We start from the raw sequence: 16,862 nt of genomic DNA, 5'->3' as shown, positions 1-16,862 counted from the left end.
GCCTAAGTTTGAAAATAAATAGATGGAAACACACAAAAGAGGCAGATATTTGTGGAAGTAAGCTAGTATGCCCTCATGGGATTTAGAAGTCATTTAGGTAAAGTGAGCTTCCTGATAATGAAAATCGTAGTTACACGGTGGGGTTGATTAGCTTCTAGGAAATAGCAACAGACTGAGCCATCCCATCCTCCGAACAGAGCACTGCTTTCAGATCCACCATGGAGAAATATTCTTAATGCAGGAGTAGACAAGAGGCTTTTTATTCAGACTAAGACACTTTGTTTCCTAAGTGCTGCTCAAGGTAAAGTGGAGCTTCAGAACATGTAGGGTGTGATGAGATTATTGCTAAGAGCAGATGAGTGTTAGCCCAGCAAACTGGGCCAAGCTCTCCAGGGAAGAGGGAACAGGAAATAAGATCCTGGGACTGAGAGACCAGTCTTTAAATCCAGTTGAAGGTTAGGGGGAGAAACCAGGGTTCCTGGCCGGAGATCTGACCCTAGGCCTCAAGACAGTGGGGTGGACATTGAGTTCACGGGTGGGGGTTTGTGAGTGTGGCCCACTGCTCAAAAGGGCCCAAATTCCAGCATGAGTGCAGCAGCTCAGGTCCCAGCCAGCTCCGACTCCTTGGGGGTTAAATCCAGGTTCTACCCCTTGCCAGCTAGCATGATCTTGAGAAATTACCTCACTGTTGAGCACCGTGCACTGGTACCAGCCCCAGGGAAGAACGGCAAACCTCTGCCTATTGAGTCACCCTGGGAAAATGAGGCAGGGATGGGACAGTGCTTACAGAGAAAAGACTGTGAGATCAGCTCTAATGGCACGTGATGGCCAGCAGGTGTCACCCTGTGAGGCGGCAGGGCAATCAGCCTCGTAGGATCCCCTCCCCTCCCCTCCCTTCTGAGGACAGGCAATGGGGTTGGGCAAGTGTCCTATGATGCAGAGAAAGCTGCCTCCATGACATGACAGGTATGAATTATGTTGGGCTCCTGTGTGCAAGGCCAGTTCTTAGGAGGCTGAGTGGGGTCCTCCAGGCTGCCTTTCCCGACATGGCCTGAGTTTACATATGGTTACGGCACATAACCCATAACTGTATTGATGCCTCAGTGGTTTGTCGTAAGGGTGAATGAGCTAAGAGTAAAGGTTTGGTCGCTCTTCTGGCACTTGGCAATTTTGAGGTGAATGGGGGTCATGTCAGGACGGACCACGAGGTGGCGACATACTACAAGTGAGCGGTCTCCAGTGTGGGTCTAGAAATGCTTCACTTGATAAAATCCACTCCCCAGGAGCCTACTGCCTGGATTCATTTAGTTGCATTTTTTCCTATAGAAATTCTAAGGCTGTAAGGGAGTTTGAATCCAGTCATGAGAGGCATGGGTTTCCTCCAGGAGGGGTCCACGGGCTCTCAGTGACCAAGCCAGGATGGAGCACCTTCAGGGGCTTCCAGTCTTCCCCATTCTCTGGGTGTTCAAGATTCCCAGGAAGAGGGAGGGCTTGCCACTTGGGCTCCCTTTGTCCCAGCACATTGTGCAGAGACAGGCCCCAGCTCCTAGGAAACAGACCCTGCGGGCCTTTGTCTGGCCTCTGTGCCTGGAGAAGGTACCCTTTTCCGCCACGGTTCTCAGCACCGGCTTGTGCCTTGGAGCGTTTGGGGCGCTTGTTCAAAATTCGCCATGGTGGCCAAGGCTGATGGCAGAGATTCTGATTAAGTTGGTTGGAGGCCTAGGTATGTGTTAAGCCCTAAGGTGGCCAGGGTCAACCACTGCTTTGCTGAGGTCCACTTGGCTTGGGTGAGCCCATTCCTGCTGCACACCGGCTGAGTGGTGAGGCGTGGGCCACAGTTGCTGGTTTGGAATGGGCAATTGGGCTGTTCTCACTTCAACTCCCAATAAGAGTCCCCAGGCAGTCTCCTGTTCCTGTTCTGCGGCTTTGTTCCGTGGGCTCCACTGCCTAGCTCAGCAGGCCTCTGGGGAAGAAGCTAGAAGGATCACTGTCTAGCTGGGTGCAGACCGGCAGAGCAGGTTTGGGTGTTCATTGCTGCACCCAGATGGCTGCCACGCTGGCCCTGAGGGTGAGCTTTGGTGTTTGTCTTCAAGCCTGTCTGCTGGCCTGCCCCCTGCCCCACCCCCTCCCTCTCTGGGGCTGGCAGGACTCCCCGGTAACAGGTTCAGGGTCAGTCCCCAGGGTGAGACACGCCCCTTCCCCGGAGGCAGACCCTCCCGCTTGGGATCTCTGCTTTCTTGCCCTCCCTTCTCCCCTGGAGCACTTGCAATCACTGTTGTGACTCTAATCTTCTAGAGGAATGCCAAATCCCCAAACTTCCGGCGTTCGTTCGGGAGGCAGGATCAGCAGCTGGAGCCTTCTGTGCTGTCGATGGGGAGGGGAGACCGTGCATGTGGCACCCAGCAGGGCCTGTCACGGAGGTGCCAGGCTGCATCCTCATGCCAGTTGTCAGAGCCCGCCTACCGAGGGCCCCAGGACGTTGCTTCAAAGGTACATTTTTCTCAGCAGGCAGCAGGGCCTGCCTCAAAGACCAAAATCCTTACCAGGCCCTGTGTGAAATGGCCCTTGCCTATTTCCTACCCCCCCCCCACTTTTTTTAAAATAAAGGTATTTATTTTAAAGTAAGGCTGATTGAGGGGCCCCTGGATGGCTCAGTCCGTTAAGCATTTGACTCTTGGTTTCAGCTCAGGTCATGATCACAGGGTTGTGAGATCGAGCCCCACATGGGGGGGGGGGGGTCCGTGCTCAGCAGGGAGTCTGCTTGAGTCTCTCTCTCTCTCCCTCTCCCTCCGCCCCTCCCCCCTTCTCTCTCTTTCTAAAATAAATTTTTTTTAAAAAATTTTTATTTATTTGACAGAGAGACAGCGAGAGAGGGACCGCAAGCAGGGGGAGAGGGAGAAGCAGGCTTCCCGCCGAGCAGGGAGCCCGATGCGGGGCTCGATCCCAGGACCCTGGGATCATGACCTGAACCGAAGACAGACGCTTAACGACTGAGCCACCCAGGCGCCCCTAAAATAAAATCTTTTAAAAAATATGAAATAAGGCTTATTGAGGCAAAACTTACAGTGAAATTCACCCTTCTTGATGTACAATTCTCTGAATTTTGACAAACATTTATACTTGTATAAATACCACTGCAACCAATGTTTCATCCCCTGGAAAAGTTACCTCTTACACCGCCCCTTCCGGGGGCCAGTCAGCCTCTGCTCTCCATCCCTGCAGTCTGACAGTCTCTCCTTGCCACCCCCCACCCCCGCCCCGTGCTGTTCCTATTTGATTCTCTTCTACACCCTTAAGACCCCCACCCGGATTGCGGTCCCAGATCTCATCATATACTGTCCCTCTGCTCAGAACCCTCGCCCAGGACACCCCGAGTAGCTCGCCCCCACCCCCCACCAACACCAGACTCTTGAAAGCACTGAACAGGGTTTGCAACTCCTCACTGGGGTAAAAGCTTCCTCCCCTCCCCTAGTAAACTCTAGACCCCATGCAGACAGGAACGCGGGTGTTTTATTGGTCACTGTATTCCCTAGAAGGGAGAAGGTGCGCTGTCAAAGTTTGTTGAATTAATGAAAACTCCTACGAGAAAAGAAGCAGTCTCTGGCCTTCTGCACCCCCCTCAGTGCCTCAGCTTTGGGCATGCGCAGATGAGATGGCCCCAGTCAGCCCAGGGAACTGGGACTCCCTCTCCAGGCCCCTGGACCTCTGATAGCGGTCATAGTAGGGACGTCTGTGGTCCACCCCCCTCTGGCAACCACGCTTTCAGGGCACTGCTCCCAGCTCCCCAAGTCAGAAACTCAGGAGTTTCTCCGGAGTCCCCTTTCTCACCCATGTCTCTTCCCCACCTCATGACCACCCCCAGACTGTGTCCAATTCCAGCCAGATCCATCAGGACCCCTAACTCCTCCACTCTCACTTAAACCTCAGGTGGTCCTTTACCTTGACCTTGTCCTTGTCTCAAGCCTCACCACTACTTGCCAGCCCCGACCTGTCCTCCCATCACATCATGCTGTTTGCAGTTCCCAAAACCAGGCTTTTATGCCTGGGGCTTCTGTGAGTGCTCAGCATACTCAGGGCCAGGTGTCCACAAGGCTTTATCAGATCAACAACTGCACCTGAACGCATCCTGGTCCACTGACCCTGCTCTGCTTTTGCTTTTCTCCAAAGCCCCTTCGAAGACAACAGTTTGCATCCTTCTGTGTGTGCTGCTATTACCAGCTGCCCCCACCAAGCGCCATGCCCCTGCTCTGTTCAGTGCCTGGCACATAGCAGGTGTTCAGTAAATGTGTGCTGTGGACGGTCTTGTGTCTCCCAGAGAGGTCCAGCCTTTCCCGGCGCTCCCAGTGCTCTCCTACCCACCCCTCTGGTCAGTTCGAGGGTCCCTTCCTCCAGGAGGCCTGCCCCGTGCCCCCTGCCAGGCAGAATCAAACTGCTTTTCTCAGTCCCCAGGGCTTCCAAAGCAGCATCCGTTAGTTGTTTGGGCAGATAGGCTGGGCGCTCGCGGGACAGAACCTCATCTTACTGCTCTGAGTACACGTGGTTTACACAGTGGGTGCTCAATAAATGAGAGTGAATTTAGAACTAGGGACCCAGGGGCAGACTGTTGCTCCCTGCCGTCCCCAAACTGTGAACTGACTACCCCCTGGCAGCCCTAGGAATGGCCGTGTCGCCTCTGGCGCCAGGACTGCCCTGCTCACAGCACACGTTGACTGACAATCTACATCCTGATTTGATAACAACTAACGAGAAGCCCGGGGACCTAGAGACGGCTGTGAAGAAACAGGGGCGTTTGGGGGCAGTTTTCACTTCTTCCATCTCCTTCGCCCGCGGGGCCAAGACAGAATCCCGAGCAGGAAAAGCCTGCGGGTTCCCCAGCACGACCAGCTGCAGCCCGAGGGCGCGCCCAGGGCCGGTGGTCCAGCCCGGGAGGGGCGGGGCGGGGCGGGGCGGGGCCTGCGCCGGGGCGGGGCGGGGCGGGGCGGGGCGCGCGTCCCGGGCCGGGTGGCGGCGGCGGCGGCGGCGGCAGCGGCGGCGGCCGCAGCAGGCAGCAGGCGGGCGCGCTCGGGCCGAGCCATGCCGGCCGCGCGCGTGGAGTACGTCGCGCCCTGGTGGGTGGCGTGGCTGCACAGCGTCCCGCACCTGGGCTTGCGCCTGCAGCCGGTGGACAGCACATTCAACCCCCGCGATGAGAGTTACCGGGAGGTGAGTCCGCGCCGCCCGGACCCGGGCCACGGCCGGCGCCCCAAGTCCCCGCACCACCCAGTCCCCCTCCCGGCCCGCCCGCCGCGGTCCGCACGCCTCCCCGGCCCGCCTCCCACCCTTGCCCCGCAGCCTCGTCACCCCTCTCCCTTTCTCCCCCGGGACTCTTGGCTACGGCGCTCCCGTCTGGGAACCTCGTGGGCCGGGAAAGCTGGAAAGATGGGAGTTCTGCCAGCGCTGGGGAACGGGGGGGAGGGGCGCGGAGGCTGCGTGCGGGGCGTGGGGGCCCGAGCGCCGGAGGAGGGGGGGCTTTTGTGCCCGTACCCGGGTAATTCCCTCGCGCGAGCTGTGGGGATGCCAAGGGCGCCTCGGGCTTTTCTTCCGTCTGCGGTTCCAAGACGGGCGCTCTCTTTCCGGCTGTATGTGGCCTGGGAGAAGTTTGAGCAGAAACTGACTCGTCTCCAGAGTTCGACTCCGCAGCCCCTCTCCTCCCCAGCCCCTGCTTGCAGGTTGGGAGCCGCTGGGCACCTCTGCCTGGGCCCCTCCTGGACCGCTGCATGGCCGGGGGAGGCGGCTGCGTGGGGGCGGGGGTGACTTCCCTCCTGTGCGCCCAAAGCCCACAGCCACATATGGAGGTCTGGGGAAAGGGACGTGTCCCCGGCCAGCCCCATCTCACAGCAGCTTCAGCCTCCTGCTGCGTACATACACTCCAAGGCCCTGGATTTATGGGGTCTTGGCTTCTTGGCCGGCCACTCCCCTCATCCTTGCACTTCTGCCCTTTCCTCGCTCCGCTGGCCCTTCCCTCTGCGGGTTCTGTACTCCCCCTGGGGGAGGGGCTCCCCAGACCTCCCCACCGAGGCAGAACTAAAGGTTCTCCCAGCCTTCTGAGGTCTGGCCAAGCCTGCTCCAGCCCCTGTGGCCCCGCTGAGTCAGTTCGCTGTTGGGTCAAAGATTCAGGCTGAAAAGCCCAGGACGGGGCCCATTTGTTGAGAGTTCTGCGCCGATGTTGGGACTTTGACCCCTGGTGGCCTCTGCCTGCAGAGTGTCAGGTTCTCTGGCCTGAGCCTGATCTGCCCGTGTGGGGCAGGTCAGGGCAGAGCAGGGCCTCGGCTGAGTCTCGGGAGGCTGAGGGGGAGGCTGAGCCGGGAGTCAGCTGTTTGCCTTCTCTGACCAGCCCTTGCTCCTGCAGGGCCCGAGGGATCCTGATCTGGCAGGGTGTGCAGTGCACCGGGGACAGGGAGTCTAATAATAGCCCCTAGTGTCCCTGTCGCCCTCAGGCTCCAGGCACAAGGTGCCTGCCCTTCCAGAAAGGGGAGAGAGTCAGGACCCCTTCCTGCTGTCTGCGAGGCAGTTGGGTGGGTTAGCCCAGCTCCCTCCTAATCTGTGTCTGCCCCTCCCTCTCCCAGAGCTCTGCCGGTGGAAGTCAGCGTTCCCGGAGAATGCGGCCGCCTGGGGGATAGCTCCAGGGAATCTTCCGCTCCCAATGAATGCATGAAAAGAGGCGGATATGATTTCTGAGACAGCTGTGTCGGTGTGTGTGTGCGCGCGCGTGCGCGCGTGCACGTGCCCGTGTTTGTTGGTGTGTCCCTAACCCTGCGCCCCAGATCTTGGGGGCGGGGGAGGGGGAAGATCTCCAGCTGTAATTTTCTTCTTTCCACAAGAGGAAATCTAAACTGGCTGGGTCAGGAAGACCTCCAGATGGGCGAGAGGGTGGTGGTAGGGCACTCCCCCAGCCCGGTGGCCCCAGAGACAGCGCCTGTCCCGCCAGCAGCTGTGGCTGGGGGGGCCTGAACCTCCCCCACCCACTCAGTCCCGTGGAGAGGTGGCAGCTGAGCCAGAGGGACCCACTCACAGTCCCTGCCCCTCTTCTCTCGGGGTGTAGCCCCTGGCACACTGTGCGGGGCATCAAATGACTCCAGAAGGCATCCCCTTCCCGTGGGCCACCGCTCCTGGGCAGCCCGACCATGGCTCTGGGTGTTAGTTAAGGTGGCTCCTGTTTGGGTGAGTGCCCCTGTTGTCTGACCATGGGTCTCTCCTGGAAGCTCCCTTCCTCCCAGCTGGCAGGCCAGTTAACACCATGGATGGGGCACCTTCTGCTGTCAGTCATCTGAGTACTTAGCAAACTTGATTGAGGCCAAATGCTGTGCCAGACGAGGGGTCACGTGATAACCAAGGCTGCCAGGGCCTCGGCTCCAGGCTACAGCAGCTGAGTAGGTGGGGCTGGGGCTCTGCCCTCCAGCTGTCTTGGGTTGGAATCCCTGCTTTGTCACTTACTGTGTGTCATGGCAGGTGTCCGTACCTCTCTGAGCCCCACTTCCCTCATCTGCAAGTATTAAACGGGACATTCCATGCAATGTGCTTGGTACCTAGAGGGTCCCAGAGCTTTTGCAGTAGGACCAGTGATACAAACTATTAGACGGGCTGGCCTTTGGGTTCAGTAATGTGTCCAAAGACAGTACTCCTCGGGCCATAGAGAGGGAAGAGATTTGCTTCTACAGACCCTGATCAGAGAACTAACTCCTGCCCGAAGTGTCCAAATGAACGGTAATGGCTTGTGGGGCAGTGTGTGTGTGCATGCACCAAAGATTCAGTGGGGTTGGAAAGAGGCAGGTGCAGGCCCCGAGGAAAATTCAGGAGGGACGAGCTGTGCAGGGATCTGGAAGAAAAAGGGGGTCTTAAAGAGTGGAAATGACAGACGAGCAGCTCGCCTGGTGACCTGGAATATCCTGAGGAAGTTCAGCTCCCAGAACGTTCCTGAGGAAGCGGGGGTTCCCACTCACTTTCTGGACTCTTGGGGAGCAGTAGAAGCCCACCGATGGTTGACCCTTTCACCACCAGCACCCCTCCCCTGCCAGTGGACCTTGACCCTGCACCCCAGCTCCAGGCTGTGAGTGTGCAGAGGGGAAGCAGCCCAGACCTCTCAGCCTGAGTCTCTCACCTTTGATGGGTGATGGGTAGAGATGGAGACACCCCCCACCCCCATCAAGGAGAGAAGGAAAGGACCCGATAAGTTAAGGGGTCTAGAGCATGTGGCCAGTGACTGGCACGTCATAAACTGCTGCAAGCACTGCTTGGGGAGGAGCCCCCAGCTGGCCAGATGTCCACTGGGCGGAGTTGGGGACACAGAAAGGACCCCTGGCCCTGCATCCAGCTGTGACTCTTTCCCAGAACAAGCCACCGGAGTTCCCTCCTCCAGCTATGGACACCACCCGGCTCCCCGCCATTGCAGGGAGGCCAGGCGCTGATGAACGAATGTGCTGGAAATGTCTTAGTAAGCTCCAAAACGCCGTGCAGATGTTAGCAGCTGCCTCCGTCCAAGTGCAGGAACCACACGGTGCTTCCTGTTCCACGGGTCCTTCCCCGGCTTCCACAGACCAGCCATTCTTTTGGGACACGCGTGACGAGATAGACGAGATGCTTTTAACTTTTTACATTCAGACGTGTATTTTCACCTGTTAACTCTGGGTGGTTCAGCTCCTAGGCTCCCCAGAGAGTCCCGAGTGTGTGTCCTCAGGCCAGGGGAGGGGACAGGATGGGACCACAGCCCCAGAACCACAGGGCTCCCCCCACCCCGTTCCTTGGGGGCAGGTCTCAGGAGGAAAGGCCAGGCTGGGAGCCCAGCCGAGGAGCCCAAGTTGGATGAGGAAGCCCCATTCATGCAGCCTGCACACTGAGTCATGGTCATCGGACAATCACGCTGCGCCCCCCTCCCCTACTGGGGGGCCGTGGCGGGGCTTAACCCTTCCCTCCCAAGTCGCTCCAGCTCCCCTCCCTGGGGCCTCACCCCGAGGCTGGCCCACTCTCTAGCTATCTCCTCCGGCTGCTGCCCCCTCCCACGCCTAGTGCAGAAGCCCCTCGTGGTCAGCGTCCCCAGCGTGCAAATCAGTCATTCCCCCACCCCAGCTTGGGTCCCAGTTTCTTGCTCTGGGTTTCTCCTTACAAAGTGGCAAACCAGAACTAATTGAAGTCACTGTGCTGAGGACAGAGGCTGGAGCCCGAGCCCTGATGTGGAGCTGTGGGCACCGTGGTGGCTCGGTGTTGGGCAGGGCGGGGAGGGGGTGGCTGACGTGGGCAACTACTTTCCAGGCTCTGTCCCAGCAGGGGACTTGTGAGCAGAGCTCCCAGCTCCCTCTGGAAGGGAGGTTGGCTCTCCCCCACCCCCACCTGCCACACACATGGGGACTTGCAGTGTTAATTAGGGACAGGAAAATAATTGCCTATTAGAGGTTGGCAGGTGACATGGGGGGGCGGTTCTGCTAGTTGGGTTACTGCTCCCTCCTCCCTCCAGCACCTCCTTCCTCCTCCCCTCCACTTCCCAACTTCCTCCTTTCTTTCCCTGCCCCACTCCCCCCTGCCAGGCCTGCCCCATCCTTGTCACCCAGCACCCCAGGGCAGAGACCTGGAGGTGAACTGCTAACCAAAGGGCCCCTGCATTTGGATTTCCCAGGCCTGGCCTCTCTCAGGCGGGACGTGCACCTCCTTGAGGCCCGCTGCCCAGCTGGGGAGGCCCTACCCTCGGGACTGGGCTCACAGGGGGCCGAGGGGGCTCTGAGAGTGTGAAGTAGGGGAGTCACGACACAGACGGAGGGTGGTGGCTGGCCGTGGTTTGGGGGGACTGACATGGCACCAACCCACGTCTAGACCACACTCTTGGTGGTCCTTCCTTGCCAGGTGGGGACACGTGGTAGAGTCGCGGCTTTTCCTGTTTGGGGAAGGACTGGGACTGTCCAGACCAGCTGAAAGTCAAGGGTAGCTGGGAAGAGGTCTGGATGTGAACCACTCTAGTGTATACAAAAGGTCTGTTTGGCTTTTTGTTGCTTTTTTTTTCCATTAGGAACAACTTACAGGGAAGTGCACTTTTTTTTTTTTTTAAGATTTTATTTATTCGAGAGAGAGAACGAGTGGGATGGAGGGGCAGAGGGAGAGGGAGAAGCAGACTCCCTCCTGAGCAGGGAGCCCGATGCGGGGCTCAGTCCCAGGACCCTGGGATCATGACCGGAGCCGAAGGCAGACGTTTAACCGACTGAGCCACCCAGGTGCCCCAGAAGGTGCACGGTTTTAAGTGTGCACCTGAAGACGTGCATGAGAGAGGCCATCCTGACAGAGTATTCCTGACCCCCCAGGAGCCCCCCACACTCCTCCCCAGTCTGTCCCCTTGCAGAGGTGTTTCCTGTGCCCACCTGTCACTCACTGTAGTTGCACTTCTCTGACGGCACTACATGTCTGCCCTTTGGTGTGGCTTTCTTCCCGTGGCTGCGTGGTATTCCAGCTTCTGACCACAGCGCGTTGTATGTATCTGTTCTGTTGTTGGTGGTCACTTGTCTTGTCTCTGCTCTGGGGCTGTTACCAGTGTATTGAGCTGCTGGGGACATTCATGTGCGTATCCTGGGGGGGGTGGGACACAGGCCTCCTTTCTGTAAGGTAAATGAGCAGGCGTGGCTTTGCTGGCCCGTGGGGTAGGCGCGTCATGCAGTGGTTGGCAGATTGGTCAGGAGAACCCAGGGTTTTAGCAGAGGGGCCTTGAGGGTGGCCAGGACACAGCATGGCATGTCAGTCCCCTCCTCAGTCAGAGGAGGCCCTGGAGAGTAGGGCTCCGCTAAGGGAGTCTTTGAAGAAAAGCTTAAGCTGCTGGAAAAGGTTTGAGAAAGTCTGTGGACACTCATCAGCGCCCCCCAAACTTGTGGGATACCGATCTCCTGTGATCATCTCTGGACGCCCTTCTGATTCGCTAGGGCCCAGGACGAGGCTTGAGACCCTGCATTTCTAACAAGGGTCTGCATTCTAAGAGATGTCCACGTTGTGCCGGGTCAGTGAACGTCACTTTGAGTAGCGAGCCCCTAACACCCGTGCTCCTTGGCCTGGGGCTCCAGGGCCCTCCGGTGAGAGGGCGTGGGCTGAGGGCGGGAAGGTAGCGGCTCCTTTCCACCTTCTGAGCAGGGTGGGGGTGCCTAGTGGTCCAGGCCAAGAGCCCCAGCCCGGCCAGGCCATGAGGCCACCGGGGACACTTCAGCTGGGCTGATGTGTTCGGGTCACTAGGGCATCCATGCTGCTGGTGGGGGGAGGCGAGTGGGGAGGCGAGCTCCTACAGTACCTGTGACGTGTTTGTCCCAGGTGGTGGCGAAACCACACCTTGGCACCTCCACCATCCCCACTCCCAAATGAGCCATCTCCTGACCTCTTCTGGTCTATCCCCACCAATTTGGCCATTTGTCCATGAGGCTCAGAAGCCTGCAGGTCCGGGCGACCAGAGGAGCAGGTTGAATCAGGGGTCCAAAGGCTAACTCGAGCCCTCGCAGACCTGGCGAGACAGGGCGGACCCAGCAGGTTCCTCACCACTGTGAGGCTCCCCACCCCCACCTCCCCTTCCCCCGAAAATGGCCCTAGCCTGAGGACTGCAGAGCCCCCCAGCCTCTGTTTTTCAGGGTTGTCTCCTCTGTGTGTGCGTGGTCCGACGCAGTCTGGTCTCTCCCTTAGACCGGGAGGTCCCGGCATCTACCCGACTCTGCTGGTTGCCACCACCAGCACAAGGGTTCCCTGAAACCGGCTCCCACCCCAACAGCCCAGACTAGAGTGCTGGGGGCTCTAGACCGGGAACTACCAGGGGGACATGTGGGGAGCAGGGTGAGGCTGGCTGTCAGCTCAGGAGCCTGACTGACGGCCAGGTCCAGCCCTGGCTGGCAGCCACCAATCCTGGTGCCATCTGGTGTCCATCTGGCTGAATCGAGAGACTGGAGGGCAAGGAGGGGGTTGCCTCTGGGCCTCCTAACAGACAGCAGCTCGCTTTGCAGGACCCCAAGGTGCTCGGCCGACCTGAGACGGCACCTCCTGCCCCCTTCAGAATTTGAGGCTGGGGACAGCTCTCCCTTTCTGGCTGCAGTGAAAGGGACCCCACGGTGCATGTTCTGACTCCCCCTCCCCCACTCCTGCCCCTCCAGCACAGAGCTGGCTTCTTGTGTCTCTGGAGGGACCCCAGCATCTAGAACAAGGCTCGGAGGAAGCGGGTGCACCAGGCATCCCTTCCTGGCCCTGTCCCAGGTTCCTCTCAGCTTCCAAAACATCCTGCCCAAAGCCGGTGTCCTCCAGGAGGCCACGGCCCTCGGATCCTCGTGGATGTCCCTCCCCTCGTCTGTCCCCCAGCCATGCGGCTCATCACCCACAGCCCCCACTGCCGGCTGGCGGTTCCTGCCTCGTTTCTTGAACGGCTCAGAGTAGCTCATCAGGCAGGGCCTGGTCCATAACTTCACGCAGGCGTGTAAGCCACCAGCTGGGGCCCAGCCTGGAGCTGCTCCTTCTCCCTCACCTCTGCTGCCCACACTGCATCCACTATTCTGCTGCCCCTGCCCGCCCTGCCCATGTTGAAGTGCCTTCTGCGCGCCTTCTGAGCGCCGGGCACTGTGCGTGCAGGGCCGCGGCCTCAACCACGGGAGGAGGGAGGAGGGAGGAAGGCAGAGGAGGGATGGAGGCCCCCACAGCCCCAGTGGGAGCTCAGGGCCCCAGGACAGGGTGCTTCTCGAACCCTGCCATGGGACCAAGTGCCGACACCGGGCCTCTCCTCTTCAGTCACTGCTGTTCCTGGGGCTGGTGGCCGCCATCTGCCTAGGCCTGAACCTCATCGTCCTCGCGGCTTACGTGGTCTGCGTGTGCTGCTGCCGGCAGGACGAGGCCGTGCAGACCAAGCAGCGCAACTCCTGCTGTGTCACCTGGACGGCGGTGGTGGCCGGGCTCGTCTGCTGGTGAGTGTCCCTCTGCACTGGGCTCAGGGGGCGGCTCCGGGGGTTCTCCGGTGCCCACAGAGGGGGAAGTCAGGTTGTGTGGGCCTGACCATCTGGGTCTTCCTGGTGGTTAGCCCCTGGGCCATGACACCCCTTCCTCTCCCTCTGCCACCAGCAGCCCCCCACCGAACCCCAAGTGGTTCCTCTGCTGTGTGGCTACATTCTCCTGACCGAGCTCCGGGTACCGTCGTGGCAGAGGCTTTCCCAGGGCAAAAGGTGTCCCTTTCCTTGCCCAGCAACAGGGGTCAGATGCACGGGGTGTGACGGGGGGCTCCCCAGTGCCTCTGCCCCGGTGCAGTCCTGTTCAGGCTGGTGGGGGCATGCCTGGCAGCCCCGGACAGCATTCCTGGACAGAGGGGGCATCTTCTGTTTGCATCGTGGGGCCTTCCCAGCTGCTTTGCGAGGTCAGAGGAAATTCGACTGCAGCCTATATCAATTCCATTCTTCTCAAGAGATCCATAGCTCTTAGTGCCATCCGCTGGGCCTTCTGTGCTTTGGACAGTGAATGAGGGTTCCCACCCCCATGCAAGAGCCCACATTGCCCGGGCAGTATCCACACGCTTGCTGGCTCTGTTTTGGGGAGGTGGTTGTATTGTTCTTGTTCTCACGTCTACGGAGGTTTTTCCAAAAGCCTCGGATCCAGCCTGAGATGCTCCTGGGGGTGGTCACTGTCAAAGGGTAGAGACCCTCCTTGCTAAGTGTCCCGTTGCATCCAAGATCCCACAGCGGGACTTGGCCCTCTGTCTGGGCAGCAGGATGAGAGGCAGGCGGGGCACAGCGGTGCTGGGAGTGAGGACGCCTGGGCTGTTAGCCTCACTTTGCTCCTGTGGTGTCTTCTCTGTTACAGCATGCTCCCATCCTGTCCTGCCTGCAGCTTCAGGGTCACTTAAGCCAAGATAGGAAGGAGCCAGACGCAGGGTCTCAGTGATGCCAAAGCGCTGAGCACTAGGGCTGCAGGGGGTGGGGGTGGGGGGTCATGCCACCGGGTCCTAAATCATAAACAGAAAGGAGAGAGTTCTAGCCCAAGTCAGGAGCTCAAAGACGAGTCTGACTCCCAGCAGAGAGGACCTCCCACGAAGTAGCTGGAAAAACAGCCTCCTGCTGGGGGTGGGCAGGGAGAGACGGGAGACAGCGAAGAAACCAGCAGTGCTTTCTACACAGCAAGCCCTCTCTGCGTGAACTCAGATTTCTTCAAAAAATGCTGAAAATGACAGAAGAATACTTGGGAACAGTAAGAATGACTTTGGAGGGTCAGTTCCAGTAAGTGATAATTACCGGCCGTTTCAGGAAAACTCAAAACAGAAGGAACACATGTGGCATGATTCATTCTCCAAAATTCTGCAGGCTATTTGTGCCAGGCAAGCGAGAGCCCGCGGTAAGAAGCACAGGCACTGATTCTGCCTTCTTGTGGCTCTTGGAGAGTTGGAGAATCACACATTTGTTTGATTTGAGTAATTACAAACTAAGGAGTAAGTTTGGAGGAAAGGAACAAGCATAAAGTCGATGACCTACTGGAGTCAGGCATTCCTGGGTGACGGGCGATTTCTGGTCTTGGAAGACCAGGTGCCCTCCTGGGCCAGCTCCGATAAATCCAGACTAGGGGAAGGCGGAAAATGAGAATACCTCCAGTATCAAAAACAGGGCAAGGGTTGGAAAGGCTTTGGCTTGATGCTGAATCCTCAGAAAACACTAGATCATAACACAGAGAACTAGAGGAGAAGGTTATAAACACAAGGAGCAAACAAGAGGTATTTTTCAGAGCATAATAAAAATTTTAAAAAAATAATAAAGTCACTAAATAGAAGATCATAGAACTACAGTGCATCTCACGTACGAGCATCTCAGCTGGACATGAGGTCCCCATGGGTACTGTGGAGAAACACCAAATGGACAGTGGTGCACTTAAGCGGATTCAAAGCCAGTTGAACATTCTGGTTGAATGCACAGAATACATAGCGGGACACCAGAGAGTAGCCAGTGCGTGCGCGTGTCTGTGTTATACACAAGAAGCATAGAAGATCCTTGTTTTAAAATAAATGCACATGCTCAGAGCACAAGGCTACAGTGGCGCGGGGGCGGGGGGGGTTGCTTACCTACCCTGATAGCAGGCACTCTGGGTGACTCTGTCCTGCGCTCCATGAACCACTTCCCGAGAAACACTGAGCTCGGGGCCCAAGCTCACTGTGGGAGAAGATTTCTCTAAAATCTCCCGGGGGTTCCATCCTAGATCCTTCCTCTTGAACAAAAAAAGAAAACATGTAAGTGTGTGCACGTGTGCATTCATCTCTCCCACCCCCCCCCTCCCGAAGTTAGTGTTCTGGGTGAAGAGTCAGGAGGCTGCTTAGTGAACCTCCAGATGCATGTCCCCCCCGCCCCCCGGCCCCGGGTGGCGCGCGTCAGATGAAATACAGCGGATGATGTAGGCGAGATTCGAGATGATTTGTCCAGGCTGGAATGTTGGACGAAAACCAACTCGATGCAGTTTCACAGGGATAGATTCAAAAGTTCTGCTTTTGCTTAAAACAAAACAAAAATGAGCGCAGCGCTACAGGAAAGAGGATAGGCTGGGCTTGGCAGCAGTTCCTGTGAGGAAACCCAGGGGTGTTGTAGACCACGGGGTCAGCGGGGCGGAGAGGGGCTGCCAGGGCTTAACCCCCAGTGCTCGGAGCTTGATGGACACCTGGCCGTGGGGGCCTCACCCGGAGTGACAGTGACCGGTTGGAGGAGGGTTTGAACCTGGTGGACAGCGATGACGGGGACCGGGGTCTGAAAGGCACACAGGAGAGCAGGAGGGAAGGGGGACAGGGAGCCACATTCTGTCATCTGAGGGGCATCCCGCAGAATTGGGGGCTTATTTTGGGATGCCCCCAAAGACAGTCAAGAACCAGGAGGTAGGCTTCAGCTCCATGGAGGAAAGAACTTTCTACCAGTATGGCAGACCACCTCATGGGTGGTGGGGGGAAGCAGGGGGAAAGGGTAGAGAACGGAGGGGGAGTCCCCAGCTCCTGGAGGTTTCAGGAGAGACCTCGGTGGTCCCCGCGCCTCCCCATGACAGTCACCTGGGGAGCTGGTGAAGGCACGGGTCCCAGACCTACTGCAGCAGAATCCCAAAGGCCCAGCCAGCGGTCTTGCCCCCTTCAGAGGTGCTGGACTAGAAGACAGGAGTATTATTCCCGGCCCAAAGGAAATTAGCCAGAACAGGGACCAGGTGGCCATGAATGAACCTTCACCCCTACCCCCTGGGTCACCTGCCAGAGCTCCCTCCGGTCGCATACCCCCAGGACAGAGCTCCTTAGTCAAAAACCCGCTTTTCCATGGATGTTTATGGCAGCTTTATGCATAATCACCAAAACTTGGAAGCAACCAAGATGCCCTTCAGTAGACGAATGGGTAAATAAACTGTGGTCCATCCAGCCAGTGGACTATTATTTAGCGCTAAAAAGAAATGAGCTATTTGGCCATGAAAAGATACAGAGGAACCTCAAATGCATGTCACTCAGTGAAAGACACCAGTCTGAAAAGGCTCCATGCTATGATTGCAACCATCTGACATTCTGGGAAAGGCAAAACTCTGGAGGCAGTGGAAAGATCAGGGGTTGTGGGGGAGGGAGGGATGGAAAGGTAGAGCACAGATTTTTAGAGCAGCGAAACTAGCCTAGGATACTCTAATGGTGGATGGGTGCCATACATTTGCCCAAACCCACAGAATGTACCGGACCAGGAGTGATCCTTAGGGTGAACCACGGACTCTGGGTGATAATGACGTGTCCATGAAGGTGTATCAATGTACCAAATGTACCGGTGTGGTGAGGAATGGTGGGAGCAGAGGCGGCTGTTAGGGCGGCAGGGGGTGTATGGGAAATCTCTATACGTCTGCTCAACTTTGCTGTG

At 57.9% G+C, this 16,862-nt stretch overlaps 1 protein-coding gene across 1 annotated transcript; it reads left to right on the top strand.

Moving 5' to 3' along the window:
* Positions 1–4,997: 4,997 nt before the first annotated feature.
* Positions 4,998–12,954, top strand: TTYH2 (tweety family member 2). Its single transcript, XM_081804575.1, has 2 exons — positions 4,998–5,202; positions 12,760–12,954. Exons 1-2 carry the CDS (start codon positions 5,074–5,076, stop codon positions 12,934–12,936), a joined length of 306 nt encoding a protein of 101 aa, XP_081660701.1. The 5' UTR covers positions 4,998–5,073; the 3' UTR covers positions 12,937–12,954.
* Positions 12,955–16,862: the final 3,908 nt, after the last annotated feature.

Source organism: Leptonychotes weddellii, chromosome 15 (assembly GCF_054177405.1).
Source record: "Leptonychotes weddellii isolate Sample4059 chromosome 15, ASM5417740v2, whole genome shotgun sequence".
Classification (NCBI taxonomy): Eukaryota; Metazoa; Chordata; class Mammalia; order Carnivora; family Phocidae; genus Leptonychotes; species Leptonychotes weddellii.
Note: the sequence above shows the minus strand (reverse complement) of the source record. Positions and strands in the feature narration are given on the sequence as shown.